Here is a 19,488-nt window from a genome sequence, read left to right on the forward strand (position 1 = left end):
CTACATTGTAGAAATGTAATCATAATATAAATTTACATAATAGAAGTCTGTAGTCATTTTATATAACCTAAAACGCATAATCTAGAATAAATTGAAATAATAGAAATGTTAGAATTCGTTTAAAATTGTTAAGATTTCTTAACCCAGCACATCAGCTAAAATTATTGATACTACAAGAATTTATTGTTACCAATTAGTCATTTAAATAAAAGCAAATTAATTGGAATTTCCAATACCTATTTATTGTAGTAAATTACTGATCTTTTCTGGGTTAATTGCAAAGAATATTACAATGGTAGTATAAAGTACCAAAGATCCTGGGTTCGAGGATCGTGCTGTTCAAAACATGAAACATTCTAACCTTAATTGACAGCATTAATAAGTAATATAATATTACACAAAGTAATTATTAATGAATTCAAAGAGTTATTCGCCATAAACACGAATTACGAAGAAAAAAAACAATATTAAGCTTCCTATCTACTCTTACACTGGGCCAACGCCATAATGAGATTTAGTTAATTCTATTTTGAATTACCTTAATTAATTAGTTATGCATACTAAAAATATATGACTTATTATACTTACATAATTAGGCCTACAGCCATTACTACACTGTTAATCAAAATATAACAACGAGTAAAAGTCGCGTATACTCAAAGTGATTTAGGCATAAGGACACTTGAGCCGTAAGTTTAATTTAGCTAAATGAGCTAAATGATAACCTTCGGAACTAATTATTTACTGCCCTACAGATCACGGATGGGCCTTCGCGGGTTATAAAACACAATAAACTGTGTGGAGACATCCAGTTCACTCATAGGTAAAATCGTACTAATTACTAAACGAACTAAACAAGTCGTTATGTACCATTTCAATTCTCTTCCACATTACAAACCGTAACTTTAACCCAACTACGTCATAGCTCTGTATCCTATTCTACTTTGGCCAAAATATTATTTGTGATAATTCTAAACTTATTACTGCTTTCCTTCCGTCTTGTAATGAGGACGCTCAGATGAATTTCAATTAAAAATCCTATTTTTTTTGTTTCTTTCTATTGTGACGTCACTCAAAGACTGTTAAATTTCTGTACAGTGTCTGTTAATAGTTTTGCGAATAATTCTCTTCCATGTTAATAACAGTTATTGTTTCTGCTTTATATGAAGTTACTCCTTTCTATTTTTCACTAATGTTTTTGATGCATCTCTTTAAAAGTTTTTTTTTTTTAATAAAAGAAAAATTATTTTCTGGATATCGTCCCTTTTCTCCACTGGTAATATATAGCTTATGGGTCAATCCATGCTGTGATCGAGAAAAAAGAATCATAACATCTTATTGATTTTCTTTTCAGATTCTGCAACAAGCCTCATATCATCTGCAAACCTTATCATTCACCTAATCACTCTACCTCCTACTGAAATCCTGAATAATAATAATAATAATAATAATAATAATAATAATAATAATAATAATAATAATAATAATAATAATAAGTCATATTTTGAAACATGAGTATCTGAATACAACTGTTTCTCCTTTTTTCCAAAGTCTAGTCACTTGGTTTGTTTCTCATTATAAATTCTCGTAATTTAATTAATACACTGCAGCAATTCTTGATGGAAGTCGGCAAAAAGTAAAATTTTATCGCTACTGGCTAAGGGAAGAAAGTTTCCCTTATCGTAGCGATAAAATTTATTATTATTATTATTTTACTGAGTCAGTTCCTTCGAGAACCTCCACGAAAAACGTACGTGTATAGTTTAACGTCCCACGTTTATATACAAGGAGGTTAACGGAGACGATAGTGATGAGATATATGATAACAGTAGACTAAAGGAAATGGGAGGAAATGGAAAAATCCCGAGGTAAACCATGCACACGGTGTTTGTTCATCAGAAAGTTCACTTGGCTAGACCTAGGATCGAACTAGGAACTTTCCGCACCAGAAGTGAACTCTGTATATATATATATATATATATATATATATATATATATATATATATATAATTATTTTTAATTGATCTTCATCTATATTTGTTAAAAATTAAAAATTATCTCAATATCGTAGAAGCAAAATGTTAATTTTTTTTATTAGTCCGGTTTTGGTATGACTCCTTCAACTTTTTTCTGTTGTGAAGACAAGGAAAACTAATCTGCCAAACACTTAGTGTTGTACATAATTGACAGAACACAAAAATACGTGAAAGACAAAGAATTGCTTTTACTTTTGACAGAACATGTTGCGCGACTTCTGGATTAAAAACCGTTGGGCCTCTGTTTATCTTACGCACCTAGCAATTTTTCGCATCTTCGTACATTACATTTTACAGCTCAATCGAAAGTGTCACGTTATGCCGTTGGCTGTCAGTTTTCCAGACAATATGGTGGTCGCCATTTTCTATGGTTGAAGAAAGAAAGGAATATATATATATGTACGTATGTATATTAAAGATCCATAGCTTTCGTTGTAGTTTCCGTACACAGGAAGTAGAGATCCATCAAATTTCTGCTTTGGAGAATGTCTTTTTTCTCTGTATCTCTACTGCAAGCTAGTGTTGCCAAAGAGTGCTTTCAGAAAATAGCTAAATGACGTTAGAATCTGGCTTTAAAATGGCTCTTTTAAACTCTTCTACAACTATAGCTAACAGAATTTAACATCAAAGCAAGCAAAATATTTCATAATTTTAGTGTCCACCTATAGAACATACTGTAATATACCTGCTGGTATTCTCAAATCAAATATTTTCACCCTTAAGTCATATCTAAAATACTTTACGGTACATTTTAATTTCATTATTGATGAGGTGCTCAATATCCATTGAGTTGATTTCTTCGCCCCAATCCTTGCGTTAATGTTGGCTATATACTGACAGGAACGTACGCAGCGTTTGGGTTCTGGGGAATCTGTACCCCCCGAAATCCCGATTTTTTTGTAAATTTAGTTTAATTTTAGAAGTCATTTTACGAATTTTAATATAATTCATCTTCATATTTAATTTGGAACTCCCATAAAGCTTTGGGTCCCCCGAAATAAATTTCTCGTACCTGCCTCATTGGCAGCACTGTCAATCGAGCACAAAAAAATATACTTTCGCGCCGAATGCACACTCAAAATTCTCATTCACAAATTAACCCTAGATTTGCAACATTGAGTATAGAGTGGCCCTGAGAACTTTCTTTTTCTTCTCTATCTCCGCCCTGACAACTCTGACTGTAGTGAGTCAATGCTCCGTGGTGGGATGAGTGTATATGTTCTCACTGTGCTGATAAGCTTGGAGTACATAATACCCCATGTTTCTGGTTCCGTAACAATTTGTTGTTTGTCTCTCTTAATCAAATATCCCCAGCTCGCGCCAAGTGAATTTTGTGGTGGACAAACACTGTGTTGCGTGGGTTTCCTCGGGGTTCTCCCATTTCCTCCCACTTTCTTCATTCCATCATTTCATTCATTTCTCATCATCACCGTCTCCTTTAGTCTAGCCGGCATAACCGTGGGACGTAAAACTCAAAGATTTCATTTCATTTCATTTAATCAAATATCTGTGTACAATGGACAAAAAGGAAAGTGGTTAATTTGCCTAGAGATGAGAAGTGTGTTTCAGAAGAGTTACAGATATTAGTATCAGAAGAAGATAACAATGTGTTTGACTATCATCTGACAGTGATTGATCATTTTGGAAGAAGATCATGTGGTTGATGATATTTGTATCCCCAGAAGCAACTGATCATGAGTTGGCCTTTATTCCTTAGCTTCAAGAGGCTTCCTGTTCCTTGGATGATGCGAAGACTGAACATACTAAATTTGTTTGGTCCATTCGGCAATCACTTAGCGCAGCAACTTAGGGTTACGTTCCTATTTCACTCCAGTCAGCAAGTCACTGTAGTTTAGTCGGTGTCACGTGTGTACCAGATCAAAAAACGAAAATAACTCTTGTTTGCAGTGAATGTGGCAAATTAGTCTATGCTGCTCATAAATTTGTTGTATGCTGTGAATGCAAAAGAATAAAACACAGCTTTCAAGTTTAATCAATTTAGTTTAATTAACTCGAATTTACATATGGTAGTGGTTCATATAATGAATATATTTTTTGAAAGTTTTGAGTCAATAAATACATTTTCATACTTGTAAGTTATCTGTAGATTAAAATGCTAGAAAAGTTTATATGTTTGTGAACGTTTATGTGCTTTTGTGGCCAATCTTTTCAACAGTGAGCTCTTGGGAACCATAGGCTCTAGAAAGATACCATTTTCACTTATCATTAAAAATTTTGTGTAGATTGTTCAGTTCTAATTGGATTATTTAAAACAAACATGGCCGTTATTTATTTATTGTATTTTTAAGGGTACACTGGAAGTGCTGAAATTTTAAAAGTAAAGCATTATATCCTACGAGTTATACATTCTAATACCACATATGTTTATACAGGGATTGTATACTCAAGCTATTTCATGGCCAAATGATAATGAAAACGAAGGATAACCATTTCTCCAGTCTAAGATGAATCTTTATTGTTTGGAGTATTGCTCAACGATCACCATATATTACTGACCTTATAATTAATTATATGTGTGTAATGTATTTGCTTATTACATATTGCATGCAAGAAGAAAGAAAACAATGATCATATATGAATTAGGAACTCGAACCGGAAGTAGGCTCAAATCTTGCAAACGGTGCGAGACATGGAAAACATCTCCCCTCTTATAGTACCTCTTGCCGATTTTTATCAAGATGTCTTTCACTTGTGTCTGCAAATGGACATGTATAGATGTTGTGAGGAGTAAAAAGGAGATTCATGCTCATATGTGAATGATGCGCTATGTAGAGAGGGCAGGTTCAGATAGTCCTTTATTAAAATAGTGTGGAACGAAAAGTTAAATGTGTCTTGATGTTTTTATTTTCTTCTCTTTGAGATACACAGCCCCCACGTTTCTATTTATGTCCCTGTGAAAACATGTTTACAGTTAAGGGTTAATAGTGTGTTTAAATTAGCCATGGGAAGATAGAATATCCAGAATCTCGATTTGCATGAGTCCGTGTCAGAGGCATCACTTGGGGAGTGCAGGAAGCGATTGACTCCCTGAGTTTGATATGGTCTATATATATATATATATATATATCTATATATCTCTCTCTCTTTATATATATATATATATATATATATATATATATCAATAGTATAATAATATACGAATTAAAATATTAAAATACTTTATGCACATCGCAAAGCCTTGCCCCCGCTCCCCAGCAAAACCTAAAATGACGCTATGGGTCCGTGCGTGTTACTTTCAATGATAAGATACGCAAAATAAATTGCGGTACAGCAATGTAAGTACTACTGTAAGGAGAAGGGTAAGCAAAACAGTAAATAACACTACTATATTATGTTTCTATTCGTAATTTTAGAGACGTTTTAATTGCACGTCGCTAAGCACGATTGACCAAAAATTGTCTACTCTAAAAGTAGAATTTGTCAAAATTATAGCTAATAGACAAATTACATTTTTATTGCCTAAATACCATGTGAAAATAGCTAGATCTAGCCATAAAATGACTAAATTTGCAACACTCCTTACAGCTCGAAGACTTTGGACTCTGTTTTATGTGGCTTCAAACAACAACCTGCAAGAGTGTGTGACCTTGTGCGTGTATGGAAGGATGTTTGTTCTACCTCCATCTTTCTTCTGGCATACACTCCTCCAACAGGTAGACATCACGCCTTCAACGCCGCCTTTGTCGCTAAACAATTCTTTTCCAACAAAAAATCATGTTTCACAGCTTGCATTGACTGTTTCTGATGTCTGTCTGTAGTAGGACCTTATGGTGTCGATTAATTTATATATATACATATATAGTTATATATTAATTTATATATATAGTTCATCTGGTATCTGAAATCTCATTTGTTTCAAAAATATATATTTGGTTTAACATTTTACGTTTATATCTTGTAGGAAATATGATGAATAGAAATGAATGTGGTGCAAAAATTGGTGGTATGAGAAAGTGGGAGAAAATATAAGAAATCTAAGAAAACGTAGGGACGCTCCAAATTTGAACACCACGCGAAAGGTCTTGAAAGTAATGAGCTCATAATATCTGGAATTTTGCATACTTTCTGGCTTATTTTCCTTTTTCTTTTTCTTTTTACTTCTTTTTTTGTAGATATGTTTTCTATATTGTCTGTAAATCATTCACCAAAATAATTTATTTAGTTAGTTATTTTTATGAGGACGATTTTGCAAGCAATGCTCAAGTACATCCAACAGTGAATAATTTGATACATTAGTACATTTATTTCACTTAGGCATGTTTCGGCATATATTCATAACATATAGCTACTCAGCTGGAAAATTAGTCATATAGTAACTAGGATGCATGATTACCTTCAGGAGCACATACGGTTCAGATTTGAGTCAAGTTAATTTTAGGCTATGATTCTGATTCGAGACATTTACAACACCCAGGCTATGATTCTGATTGATGTGAGACATTTACAACACCCAGGCTATGATTCTGATTCGTACTAAGACTATATGTCGGGCCTATATGTCTCATATACTCTCGCTGTTGAAAAACGACAATGAGTTCTAAACAGGCAAACGAACAAAAAAGCTCGAACCTTATCTTTCTTCTATTGTGTTCTCATATGGCGAGATGTGACGAAATTCTCAGTCGAAAGCAGATCTTTGCCAATAATTGACCAAACAAGGTGCATTCTATGTCATAACATATCTTGGTAATATCTTCTGAATTAATCCTTCATCATAACATTTCTATTAAGACTGAGTATCAGAGTGGACCAGCTTCACTTTTGTTGTGTGAACAGAGAAATTGAAGGTTAAATTCGCCTCTATATACTATCAGCTAATTCCATAAGCAATGGCGTGTTTCTGATTACGGCTGCAATGATGCTATCTGACGAGCGAATAGTGAAATAGACGGCACGTGTCATAACTGAGTTATATAGGACACTTCATTGTGCTGCAGGATGCAGAAGAAGAACGGTCTATTTCATGTTTTGATCCACGTGTTTGATCATGGCAATGTCGGGGAACTACATATGGCTGTCATAATGTATGAAGTTCACCAGAGACATTCAGCCAGCACAGCGGCACGAAACATCAATGTCGTATATGGTCAAGGTACTATGGATGTGCGGAAGTCCTAGAAGTAGTTCCAGATATTTCGGTCTGAAGACACCGGTCTTACAGATAAACAACAAGAAGGGATACTTACGCAGCTGGACCATGATACCTTGCAAGCAAAGGTGGAGAGAAATCCAATGCAAACTGTCGAAGAACTGGCCAATGAACTCCATGTCACCCATTGGACTGTTCATCGTCATCTGCAGGACCTTGGGTACGTGTCAAAACTCAGAAATGGGCATTTCGTGCATTAACGCCTCGACAGAAGCACCAGTGAATGGGCATTTGCAGTTTCCTAGTCATCCGTCACAAATTTGTGCCATTTCTGGACGGAATGATGACAAGGAATAAAAAGTGGGCCCCCTATCATAATATTATACGCAAACGTCAGTGGGTACCAAAAGGGCACAGTTGAACAAAAACAAGACGTCCACCCTTGTAATAAGTTATCCTTGAGATATTCCATGTTGAGAAAAAAAAACACTCGGCGTTTTCACCAGATCTTGCACCAACAGACTTACGTGTTTATTGCAACCTATAAACCACCTATCCGCAAAAACAATGCAAGATGAGGATGACATATGACGAACGGTGACCCAGTTTCTTACCTCCAAAACCGGCAACTTCTTTCAGAGGGGTATTCAACAACTTGTTAATATGTGGCAGAGTAACGTCCAATTGAGACTGTTTTTCTGATTAACGGTAGTTCCAGATAAGTTATCGTTTTTTCATCACAGTGCAAAAAATATGGCATTACTTATGGATAGCTATATTGCGCCTGAAATTTTCATGTAAATGCAGGAAATCTTCTCAGACATCTGAGATTATTATAAGTGGCAAACATTGGAATACAGTAGCGATGCATTAGTATATCAATAATAAGTTAATGGTACAAGTGGTCCTGGATTCAATTCCTGGTGAGGACACTCAGTCGAAAAAATGTAAAACCTTTCTCAGACAGCCATCCTGAGTTTTCCTTATTTACATAGTTCATATGCTGGGATGGTACCTGACATAATGGTCGCGCCGTCACCATTCCTTTCTTCCTTCCCAATTTTCCGAGTAGTATAATCGTCGAAGGATATCATCCCTCATACATGACGGGCTAACATGACCCTAGATGCCGAAAACCTGGAAATCTAATTTTTAATCCTAATAATAACTTAACTTTTGCATCTTTACGGTCATTCAATGTAATATAAGAATGGAATTTTTACCTGAATAGCGTAATTCTGGTTTTCTTCCCGCAATTTCGTTAGCTAAATCCAGTTCTTTGAGCTGATTCTTCAAACCATTTTTCGACTGCTAGTTTACTTCATCCCGTTTTGTATCTCAACTTGAATTAACAGATCGATTTATATGAAATATTTGTTTTCGTTTTGGCTGATTTTCTTTATAATATGTCTTTGCATAGTTTGAAGTGTAATATAAGTTGTTTATTGTTTATTTTCTGCTCTATCTATTCATATATTTACTTTTCCGATTAGGCCAGAAATGTTGAAGAAATTCTACGTTAAGTATAGACTTGGAAATGCACAATATACGGCTTCTTATGCTTTATGAATTCCAACTTGGATATATTACAGCCTAAGCTTGGGAAGGATGCTGCTAATGAACGCATAGTAAGACGCTGATTTGAGAAATTCTGTTCGGTAGATATGGCCTCACAAAATAAACCTTGTCGCAAACCTGAGAACATCTTGTGATGATGACATGAAGTCACTATATCTACTGGTCGAGAACTTGCTGCCGAACGGAAAGTAAGGCAGCCACAGTTTCCAGACATCTTGCAGCTCTTGGGAAAGTGGAAAACTTGACTTAATGAGTTCCTCATAAGTTAACAGAATGGCACAATGGCTAAACACAGATCAAAAACCAAAGTATTTACCGTTATTCCCTTCAGATCCATTCGGATTGCAAGGCAAGTAGAATATATTTTTTGTTATTTAAGCTAAATTTGAGATGGAGATTTCCAAAAATCGTCATAGCAAGTTTATCATTTAAACGGTTACCTACTTATGTGGCCTGGGGATAAATATGTCCCTATGGTTAATAAAGGATTTAAAAAAAAAAAAGCAATTCTATCTATGATAAGTGTTTGACCTTTTTATGCCTCTGAATAATGTTAGCAATTATAACGTTTGTGAATGATAATATTAGTATTTTCTATACTTATCATAAATCTCTGAAAAAATTATACAAAACCAGAGGCTGAATTTCAAGTTATTATAGAGCAATTTGTATCTACTTATATTCAATCTCATTTGGGTAATCCATTAACTTTTAACATCCAACACAAGAAAATTGAAACATTTTAAACCATCCAATACACACTGAGGATAGTTTAAAGAAATGGAACAAATATGTCCCTTGGACGTGAAAGGCTTAAGCAGGGTGAGAATTACTGGGGATATATAAGGGAGATTTCCCTACAATTACTTTTTGATCACCCTCAAATAAATTAATTGAAACATCCCTGTTTTTGTCCTTTCATGTAATTTTAATCTGTTAGCTCAATTCCGAAATGAAAGATGTAACCTTTTTACTTTTTTCCCGTTTTGACCGTTGCCTAGTTTAACTGGTTTACTGTGCCTACAGTTCTCACTTCCAATCGTATTCTCAAACCTTTTAGTTTGTTGTCGTAGGTGAATTTGCATGGCGTCGTCATAATAACGAACACTCAAACACGTTCGGAAAAGTTTGATGTGAATATCTCACGCAATATACAATTAATTTAGATATTTGCAAAGTTCATTGATTTACTAAATTTCTTATTTAAATCAGTGATATCAAATAAACATATTTGGGGGGACGTCATTATCTGATTTTGAATTATTGACCTTCAGAACTCTGTGTAATGTTCGGCCTCATTTTATCCCCTTCCCCCCAAAAACACTAACCATAGCACATTGCACTGATGTATATTAGGTGAGACGTTAATCTAAACATTTCTGAGATAATTAGTTTGAACTTCCGGTCATCAAAATAAATAAATAAATAAATATGTATATGAAAAGAATGTTTTAGTAGCATCTTTGTTTGTTTTAGTTTAACGTCTCACGACCGTGCAAATGAATATAACTCTGCAATTAATTTCAGGATTTTATATTTGTTATATATATATATATATATATATATATATATATATATATATATATGTGTGTGTGTGTGTGTGTGTGTGTGTGTTTAATCATCGTACAATATCTAGTAAATGAGGTATATGAGATTAAATTAAAAAGCGAGTGAATATTCCATGTTAATTCTTTGGTTTTTACTAACAAATCCAAAATCGTACACAACATGGCGTTTCCATTGCTGTAAGATTGTTCCTTTCACAAATTTTAAGTACTAAATGTTAAAAATAAAAGACCAAGGAATTTCTCTCAATTAACACAAACACAACAATAAATTTGAAAAAAAAAACATAATTTGGTTTACAAATTAAGTTCTTTTAAGTTAAAGCAATTTTCATAAATTTCTTTCATTTTGCTTAATTATATATGCCATTTACAACACAATAGTTAAAAGAAACAATAAAAGTGATCTTACGTAACTTTCTTTTCATTTACAAAATAAAATGGTGGAAACAATAGAGGATGATATCTGTGAAATATCAAACATAGGAACATTAGTTAATTGACAACTCTTGAACAGAGTTTGTTTCATGTTGGTTTTTTTTATTCTTCTTTTCATACAAAATAAATACATTAAGAATAATATATCACAGTCGTTCTATAATAAATACATAAAACGTACAATCACTTTCAAAAATGGTGTCTTCATCAATGATTTCTTAATGATTTGATCCATTACAATATAATGACTGCCTTAGACTAAATAAATCAAAACAATTACAATATAGCTTAATTACATTTTTATAAAAGAAAATAGACCGAAATTAATTCATTCTGAAGTTTTTGGGAGAAGAAAACATTTTCGAAGAACCACCATTTTGTGAAAACGTGATCGTACATGCTTTAAATATCATGAAATCCATTTATATTTCAAACAAATGAACGATTTTTCATTCTCTTGGCCATGTGTACAGTAACTAATAGATTGTCGCGGCAATATCTTAAATTATTTATATATTATATATTATTACCTAGAATACGTTTTCTTTCCCGGAACTTATAAACTTTGACATTAAATACGTTTCGATCAGTGTAATCTAGTTGTTGAATTTCACATTTTTAAAAAAAATCTTTACTTATTTAGATTATCAAGGAGCTGGATTTTGAGACAGAGTTCATACAAATAAACATTTTGTTTTTCTTACAATTTCTCGTATAACATAATTTCGGGAAGGATTTCATAATAGTCGATTGCTGGTCGGGCACAGAACTTACTGTGCTAGCCCGACTCATGAGATAATAAGGGACTACTTGTATTAATTAAGTAGCGAATTCTGGTCTAAAAAGTTACAAATAATGGCATTCAGAACAGATGCGCTAATTACGTATCACGCGAGAGAACATGACCCATCTGATCGGCCATTTTATGAACCGTTGTGGCAGAAAGTCACATAAATTTTATAATTTTAGTATGAGTTTAAAAATTTGATTTATAGATTTCAACAGCTGCCAATAATCACATATAGTCAAGATGAGCAAGAAATTGCAAATAAACAAAATGTATGTAAATAAAGCATTTTCAGTACTAAAAAGGTAATACAATAATAACCAGAACTCTGATTTGTTTTCTATTTTTAAATCCATTAAATGCTCGTATCGAAATTAGAAATTACTATGAAAAAATATTTCCAAATATCTTCATAAACAAAATACACTAATATTCAAAGAGAACTACAGAACTACATGAAAGAAAAAAATAAACAAAAAGTACTTCATTTGCTCTCGAAACTTACATATAAATTCAGAAGTATCAAGTTCGTTAAGACCTAAAAACAATAACATGTGTAGACCTATAGTTAGCTGCTACTGGTTTAACTGTTGAGTATCTTACTGTAATATTCGGGAGGTAGTTACACATCATATGTAGTTCGGAAAAATTCAAACTTCGCTGTAAATACTTTCTTGTTTTAGACATTCTTTTGCATCATACGTTTATGTAATATCTAGATTCCAGGCTTTGCCAACAAATTAATGAATTAAAAAGTTGTACCATAACAATGGAAAAAATGATAAGATGAACTAAATGCATAAATAATAATATATAAATGAAAAGAAAATTTAGACATCAAAAATGACTTTTGATTGGACACAAAGTGTGTCCAAAGTGCCTAAGAGAGGTATTCCCTGGAAATCTCCATCGAATACTTTAATAGATATTATCACGAAGAAACAATTAATGCTATATTTATTGTGACTTATTATAAATATGTAAAGGGGAGCACTCTTGTCTAGCACAAAGATTTCCAGGTTCAATTCCAGGTATATGAGCTTGAGGAGAACAACATTGTATTCATGAACTTTTTCCAAGGTTCTCCAATTTCCTTCCACTATTTTCTTTTCACCAATGATTTCAAATCATTCACTTGTAACATTTATTGTCTATCCACCTTAGCCTAATAATCGTGGAACGAAAAATTTAATTTGATTTCACTTTCCCGATTTTGTGAAAAGACGGCAGCTTTAAATGTTTTGAAAAGACACGTGTTTTCAAATATTTATAACTCTTGATCACAGTTTGAAAATACGTTATACATACAATTATTCACGAATATATTGTCGCAAGAAAAGAAGTATAAGAGCACAATATCAAACAAGCATTTATTTGCTATTTACGATTTCTTTTTCAGTCAAACTGTTTACTTTTTGAAAAATGTCATTCCTGAAAATTGAATTTTGCACTTTTCCACTAATCTCGCTTTTGGTTTTGGTATCTGAAATAGTATTTTAATGCGAATATCTTGCCGGGAACTTATTAAAAAATAGCATTCAACAAATAGTTCACGTTGGTAACTTCATCGTTAATAAATGTTCCTGTTGTTCCTCAAATTTGTTATTTTACATATGCAAAGCTTCTATAGATGAGCTATATATTAGCCTATTCGAGATTACTCGCAATGTTGGTAACTCGGGAAGGAACTGAGGCATTTGTTTTTAAAGTTTGGATTTTTCAATTATATGCGCGACTACCATATGGATATTCCGAACAGTCAATATAGCTTAATTTGTGTCCACATAAATACAACAAAATAAACAAACATATATTTCACAAGGAAACACCATCATTTAACCTCAAAGATTCATACTCTATACAAGGCGCCAAGGCGTAACGCTATCATTGATTACAGTCAATGTTATGTGTGCACAAGTAACAAATCGCAACTATCCAACACTCAATTTTGTTTTTCTTGTTATTTCTAACAACTAACAGTTTTGTGATACTAAATATTGACTTTTTGTACGTAGATATAAAATCTATTTAGTCAAAACGCATGCATTTGTAAAGTTTTATTTTGATAAAATATACATATATTATATCTTAATAGTATGTCAAAAATAGATAAGGAATTTTATTACAAGTGCTATAGCTTTTAAGCATATATCACACCAATGCAACTTTGTTAAGAAAATATTTAGTTTTATGTGAAATTAACAAAAATAAATAATCTTGTTCTTTCTTTACTTTTTTTAATTAAATAGAAACATGTATTGATGAAGCATAAAAAGCACATTCTGTTTTGATTGAGAGGTAAGCAGTTGTTCCCTGTGGAGGCATCTTAACAATCCACCAGTGAATGGGCTATTTTCCAAAGTTATGTAAAAAAAAAAAAAAAAAAAAAAAAAAGCAATTTCCCATATAGCAAGGAAAGTTTGCGACTTGTAACGTAGTCAATAATAATAATAATAATATAGCACACTGGATGTCAAATTTTCGTTATTAAAAATATTAAACCTACCAAAATGGACTCTTCTAAACAAGTTAAGTGAAAAAAGGAGGAAACTAAATTTATATACTTATCAATTTAATGGAAACTGAAGAAAGGACAATTATCAAATTAATATCGCATTGGACCATCTTCTACACTCAAACGCGACATTGAATGGAGTCATTATGCCATATCGCTTACAGTGCATATGAGAGAGAAGATAGAGGCAGAAACTTGTGCTGGATTCACGTCTCTAAAACACATCATAGATGTTCAATTATGTTCAGCTTCAAGCTGTTCAACATCTGTGTGTATGGGCACATGATCACCCTGGTATATGGCGTCATTACCCAGAAACAACGAGATGCATCTGAACACGGGATGCACATAATTCCCTAAAATGGCAACATAATGATGGGGAATGTCGTTACCGGTAAGCGTTAGCACAGAACCTACTAAAAACCAGGATACTACAGCCCACAGCACCACAGAGCCACCGCCATTTCAAGGTTAGGCAAAGACATCGTAAATTTAAGCTTCCTTAGGCGTCCGCCACACATAAACATGGCCCGTGGTTTGAAATAAGGTGAACGATACTCATCCGGCCATATTACACATTTCCAGTCATCTGCGGTCCATGTTGCATATTTGCGGCACCGTTGGCGTTGAGCTGAAGAATTATGGTCCCTTACCAGGGGTTCCACTCTTGCAACCCAACCCCAACCCTGTCTTGTGACTCTCGATACAGGCTACCGTCTCCTTTGGCCTAGCCGACATAACCGAGGGACGTAAAACTGAAAGATTTCATTTCTCGATACAGGCTGTGCAAAGTACTTCCTGAGTTCCCGTCACTTGCACTGCAGTCGGAAAACGGTTCTGAGTGTTAATACGCTTAGTTTGGCGGGACTTGTACTAGCGGTTTTCTTCCAATCACTATTCCTCCTCGAAGATGTGATTTTGCCGTAAATTTTGTAGATCGTCATCATCTTGGACACTGTTCTTCGCAACACACCCAAAACACACTTGCCATTTTTGTCAGCTTCGCACCACATAACCGTGTTCCAACAATTTGCTCTCTTTGGAAATCAGAGTAGTCGCTCATTCTACACTTTCACCGTTTACTCAGTTCACTGTACACTCCCATTCTCCTAATCCTCACGTAGTACAGGGTTTATCCTAACACACCATTATCAACAGCCTAACGCTGCGGTCAACGCCTGACTGTTGCCAGTTCAAACATCTGACGTGTTTCCATTAAATTGAAAAGGATTATATCATATCTTATATAGGTACAATGAAAATCAAACAGCGAGAAAATTAATTGGGCCGGGACTCAAACCTGGATCCCTGGCATACCGTACTGTAGTAATTGTGGCAGAGCTCATATGATGTGAATGGCTAGGTATCGATTTCGAAACAATGTGTGAATGTTCTGGGGACGGACTACATTTAGAGATCAGTACAGAAGGTTAGAGAACCGGTTTCTGTTTCCAGCCCAGTAGCACTCCTTCATTACTTGAATTCCTTGGACAGTTTGATATCAGACGTTCCCTCAAAACATAACGCATACCATATAAAGTGTTATAAGCAAGCTTATTTTGCTATTAGGGTGATTGCTTTTAACGTTTTATAGATTTTGCTGTTGATTTTTTTTACATTTTTTAAAAATATGTTCTTAAAAATGTTTTTCAAAATTAAATATTTCCAAAACATTTAAATAAAAAAATTGTATAAGACTCATCTTACAAAGATTACCAAAACGAGAAAAAATAATCTTATGAAGATTTTAAAATGGGAATACATCTTATAAAGATTACAGAATATATATATATCTATATATCTATATGCATATAAACATCTTATAAAGATTATTGTAAGGAACTAAACTTTCAAAAAAGAAATACCAATACTTATTGGATAATGCCCATCACTTAAAATGACCTTGCATTTTATGCAAAAAAAAAAGTGTAATATCACTTTCTCAGTTATGATTTTAGATTTCATGACTATAAATAGTAGCTATTTTTAAAATATGATCCTACCTATTCCATAAGATTAAATTATGTTCATAGAAAATTAATTGTAGCTATAAATAGCTTCATTCTATATTTTGAATTATAGCTACGAACAAGAGTCTTTCAGATGCCTATTCGTGGCAATTACAGTTTTAAGGCAGATAATAGTGGCAATTTTTTTAATACTGAAACTAAAGAAGATAAACTCTTTTTTTTTAAAAAAAAAAAAGAAAAAAAAAACAGAATATTAAAACATCTAATTTTGCCTGTTTGTCTACCAAAATTTGAAGAATAAATAACATACTATTAAGTTGACAAACATTACAAAACATTCATTTATGAAATGACAAATAAAGAAATTTGTACTTTCTTTTTCTTATACAATATGAATCAGAAAGACACTATTCGAGAAATTACAATGAAATATAGTTAAACCTTGCGTAAATTCATTTATCACAAAATGACGGATCTATAATGACTGAAAATTAAGTACTAAAATATCTGTTAAGTGAAACTGAGTCATGCATATTGAATATTTCTACTACATGAACTTAACAAGAGTTTTTTAAGCACAGCATAAATTATATGTAACTCACTTTAAAAATGGGTTTACAGGAATGTTTTGAATAATTTAACCATTATTCAACTAAAACTTTAAAATAATACTGTAAATCAATCTTCTATTCGAATAGGTCTTCAGAAAAGGTATGATAATATTCAAAATAAAAAAAATGGAACTTTCTTGATTTATTCAGTGACGTATTTTAATTATGCTTAAAAATAGGAACTTTAAAAATTACATTAAACAATGTTAATCAATTTCACACTCACTTTTTCACGTTTTTCAAAGTAATGCAATAGTTTAATTATTATATTCTTTGGACTTCGAAATATTTTGAATATATATATATATAATGTTAGTGGGACCTGATCAACACTGACCCAGTGTTACAGTGCTGATGACTGTAATATAAAATAGTATCGTTTAATACAAACATTAAAATTACCCACTGAATAACAACTACCGCGCCAGAGAAAACCACAGTGGCACGTCATATATCATTGGCGTACTATTTTCATTACACAATTAAGTATCTTCAAATCCTTAAAACATATATTCACATTCATGAAATAATTAGGCACATTGTAGTTTTGATGATCATCCATAACCCATTGAATCATAATGCTTTTCCTTTCTCCTCAAATTATAGAAAAGAATATGAGTATAAATTTTCTTGTGAGTATTTTAAAGAAAATGTTCTCAATTCAGGAGAAAAATCTATGCGTACACTTTTAACTTCATTTTATATGAATTATGATTTAGTTATTTTCCTCGAAAGCAACTGTAATAATAAATTCGATTTATTTAACTCTGTCATCTTTATCCAGTAGTTTGTTCACAGCAAGAAATTGTTAAACAAATCATGCGCAAAATCTTTTTATTAGTTGGACCAAATTTTGAAATTGTGTTAATGATGTAAACTGGGCCTTAAAAAGAGAAAAGCATAAAATAAGCTGTCTGTTTGTTTTGAATATATATATATATATATATTTTTAGAAAACATTTATTGCATTAGATAGCTTTCATTTAATAAACAGAAAAATGTACCTTTTCTGACGACCTGCACACATTTGAACTCATACCTTATTTTCTGCAGCTTTGTTAAAAAATAAACTCCCTTTTTTATATATATATTTTCTTTTTGTAAATTACAAGTGTCCACAACATTTAAGTACACATGGCGCTAGGACAGTCTCAAAAAATATTTTTACATGAGATTTAGTTTAAATCTGTAGATAGTTAACATCAATCAATGGATCAATAATAATAATAAAATTAAAATAATAATATTAATAATAATACAATGACGAGTTTATGGCTCAACATAACAAATAAATATTTAATAAAACATATTTTTACATAGAAGCGCAGGAACGCATACAATACAATACAATACATACATACATACAGTTTTCGCGTCATAATAAATTAAATAGATTGGACGGATAGATAGAGTAGATGAAGAAATAGATAAGCCTTTTTTCTATTATGCTTCCTTAAATACAAACATACACACACACACATACGTATAAAAGATAAAACGATGCTTCTGAAAACAACTACAGACATAAGATACAAATCTGGCACATAATAAAAATAAAAAGAGTTTGTTTATACATGTCACGCACGACTTACTGAAATTAAATGACCCCCCACAGGTAATAGAATAATAATAATAATAATGATATTATTATTATGTACAAGAAGACCATATTCGTGGAACTGTATATCGTCCATCGTGTTTCACACACAACACACTTTGCAACGTTGGTCAATCAACATTTTGTAATATATGTAAATATATATATATATAGATGTATATTTTTTACACTTAGATTACACGACAGTGAGAACGTGATGATGATGAGAATAATTATGAACGACGGTTGATGATTAAAACGACATCTAGAGTACGTGGACAAAAGACAATCAAACACACGGAAGAATCTATATAGATATCTCCAAAGTAGAAACTATAATCTGTGTTACATTCTTCTTCCTTTACTTTCATCTTCTGATTTTCTGTAGTATCTAAGATGTGTCCTCCTTGTTCTTAAAATAGTCGAACACTTGTATCACATATTCAAGAGCATTCATATAATCCCGGAATATGAACCAATCCCTAAGATTCCGAAACGTAGCATTCCCCATGTCTCTAAATTCATTGGTCATAATTTGCCTCGACACATCTTTGTATTGGGTTACACGTTTCTCTAACATGGCAACTTGAATCTCACACAGTACCTAAAACAAAGGAATACCGTTAAAGATGCATTTAAAAATAAATAAAAAATGAAGATACACATTGTAATTTTATATTTTTTTTACAATAAAGAATATTTATAAGTATGATAATCACTTCGTAAATAATTTTGTAGTACTATTTGGTAGGAGAATATAATATTTCTTTAAAACTATTATGAATATTTTTAATACATATAAATATTTATTTTACTTTCATATTCAATATTTCACCTACTTCATCACACTTTATCAAGGGTATAAAGAGCTTTTTAAAGAATTGTTCTTTGGAAAAGTCTCGTAGATTACGCGAAATATTGTACGAAAAAATGTTTTGAAACAATGTAAATACTGTATGTATTTTTCTCTTTCTTTTAAGAAACAAATAAGAATTTTAATATTTTGATTGTGCTCATTTTTTCTTCAGGTCTTGTTAAATGTACCTTGCATAGTCCAAATAGATTTGCGTTGCATATAAACTTAATATTACTCAAATTAAATTCTATTGGTAAATATTAATGTTAACACAACAGAATTTAATTTGCTCAAAGCTAGAGATATTTAACTAGATTAAAAGAAAAAAATAGAAAAATTAAAACTCTGTTTCATTTCAGAGAATTGGAAAGAATTTTTTTCCATATAAATCTATGACAAAACTAATGTAGCTGGTACTCAATATC

At 32.3% G+C, this 19,488-nt stretch overlaps 1 protein-coding gene across 3 annotated transcripts in view; it reads right to left on the reverse strand.

Annotated features, from left to right (window-relative positions):
• Positions 1-10,408: 10,408 nt before the first annotated feature.
• The window catches only part of LOC145688058 (uncharacterized), a 418,358-nt gene continuing 409,278 nt past the window's right edge, over positions 10,409-19,488 (reverse strand). For all 3 annotated transcript variants that reach the window (XM_081761784.1, XM_081761775.1, XM_081761767.1), the window contains one exon: positions 10,409-18,811. In XM_081761784.1, coding sequence (XP_081617910.1) covers positions 18,599-18,811 — 213 coding nt within the window. In that variant the 3' untranslated portion in view covers positions 10,409-18,598. The remainder of the gene's footprint in view (positions 18,812-19,488) is intronic.

This window comes from Thermobia domestica, chromosome 1, assembly GCF_964235325.1.
Source record: "Thermobia domestica chromosome 1, izTheDome1.hap1.1, whole genome shotgun sequence".
Classification (NCBI taxonomy): Eukaryota; Metazoa; Arthropoda; class Insecta; order Zygentoma; family Lepismatidae; genus Thermobia; species Thermobia domestica.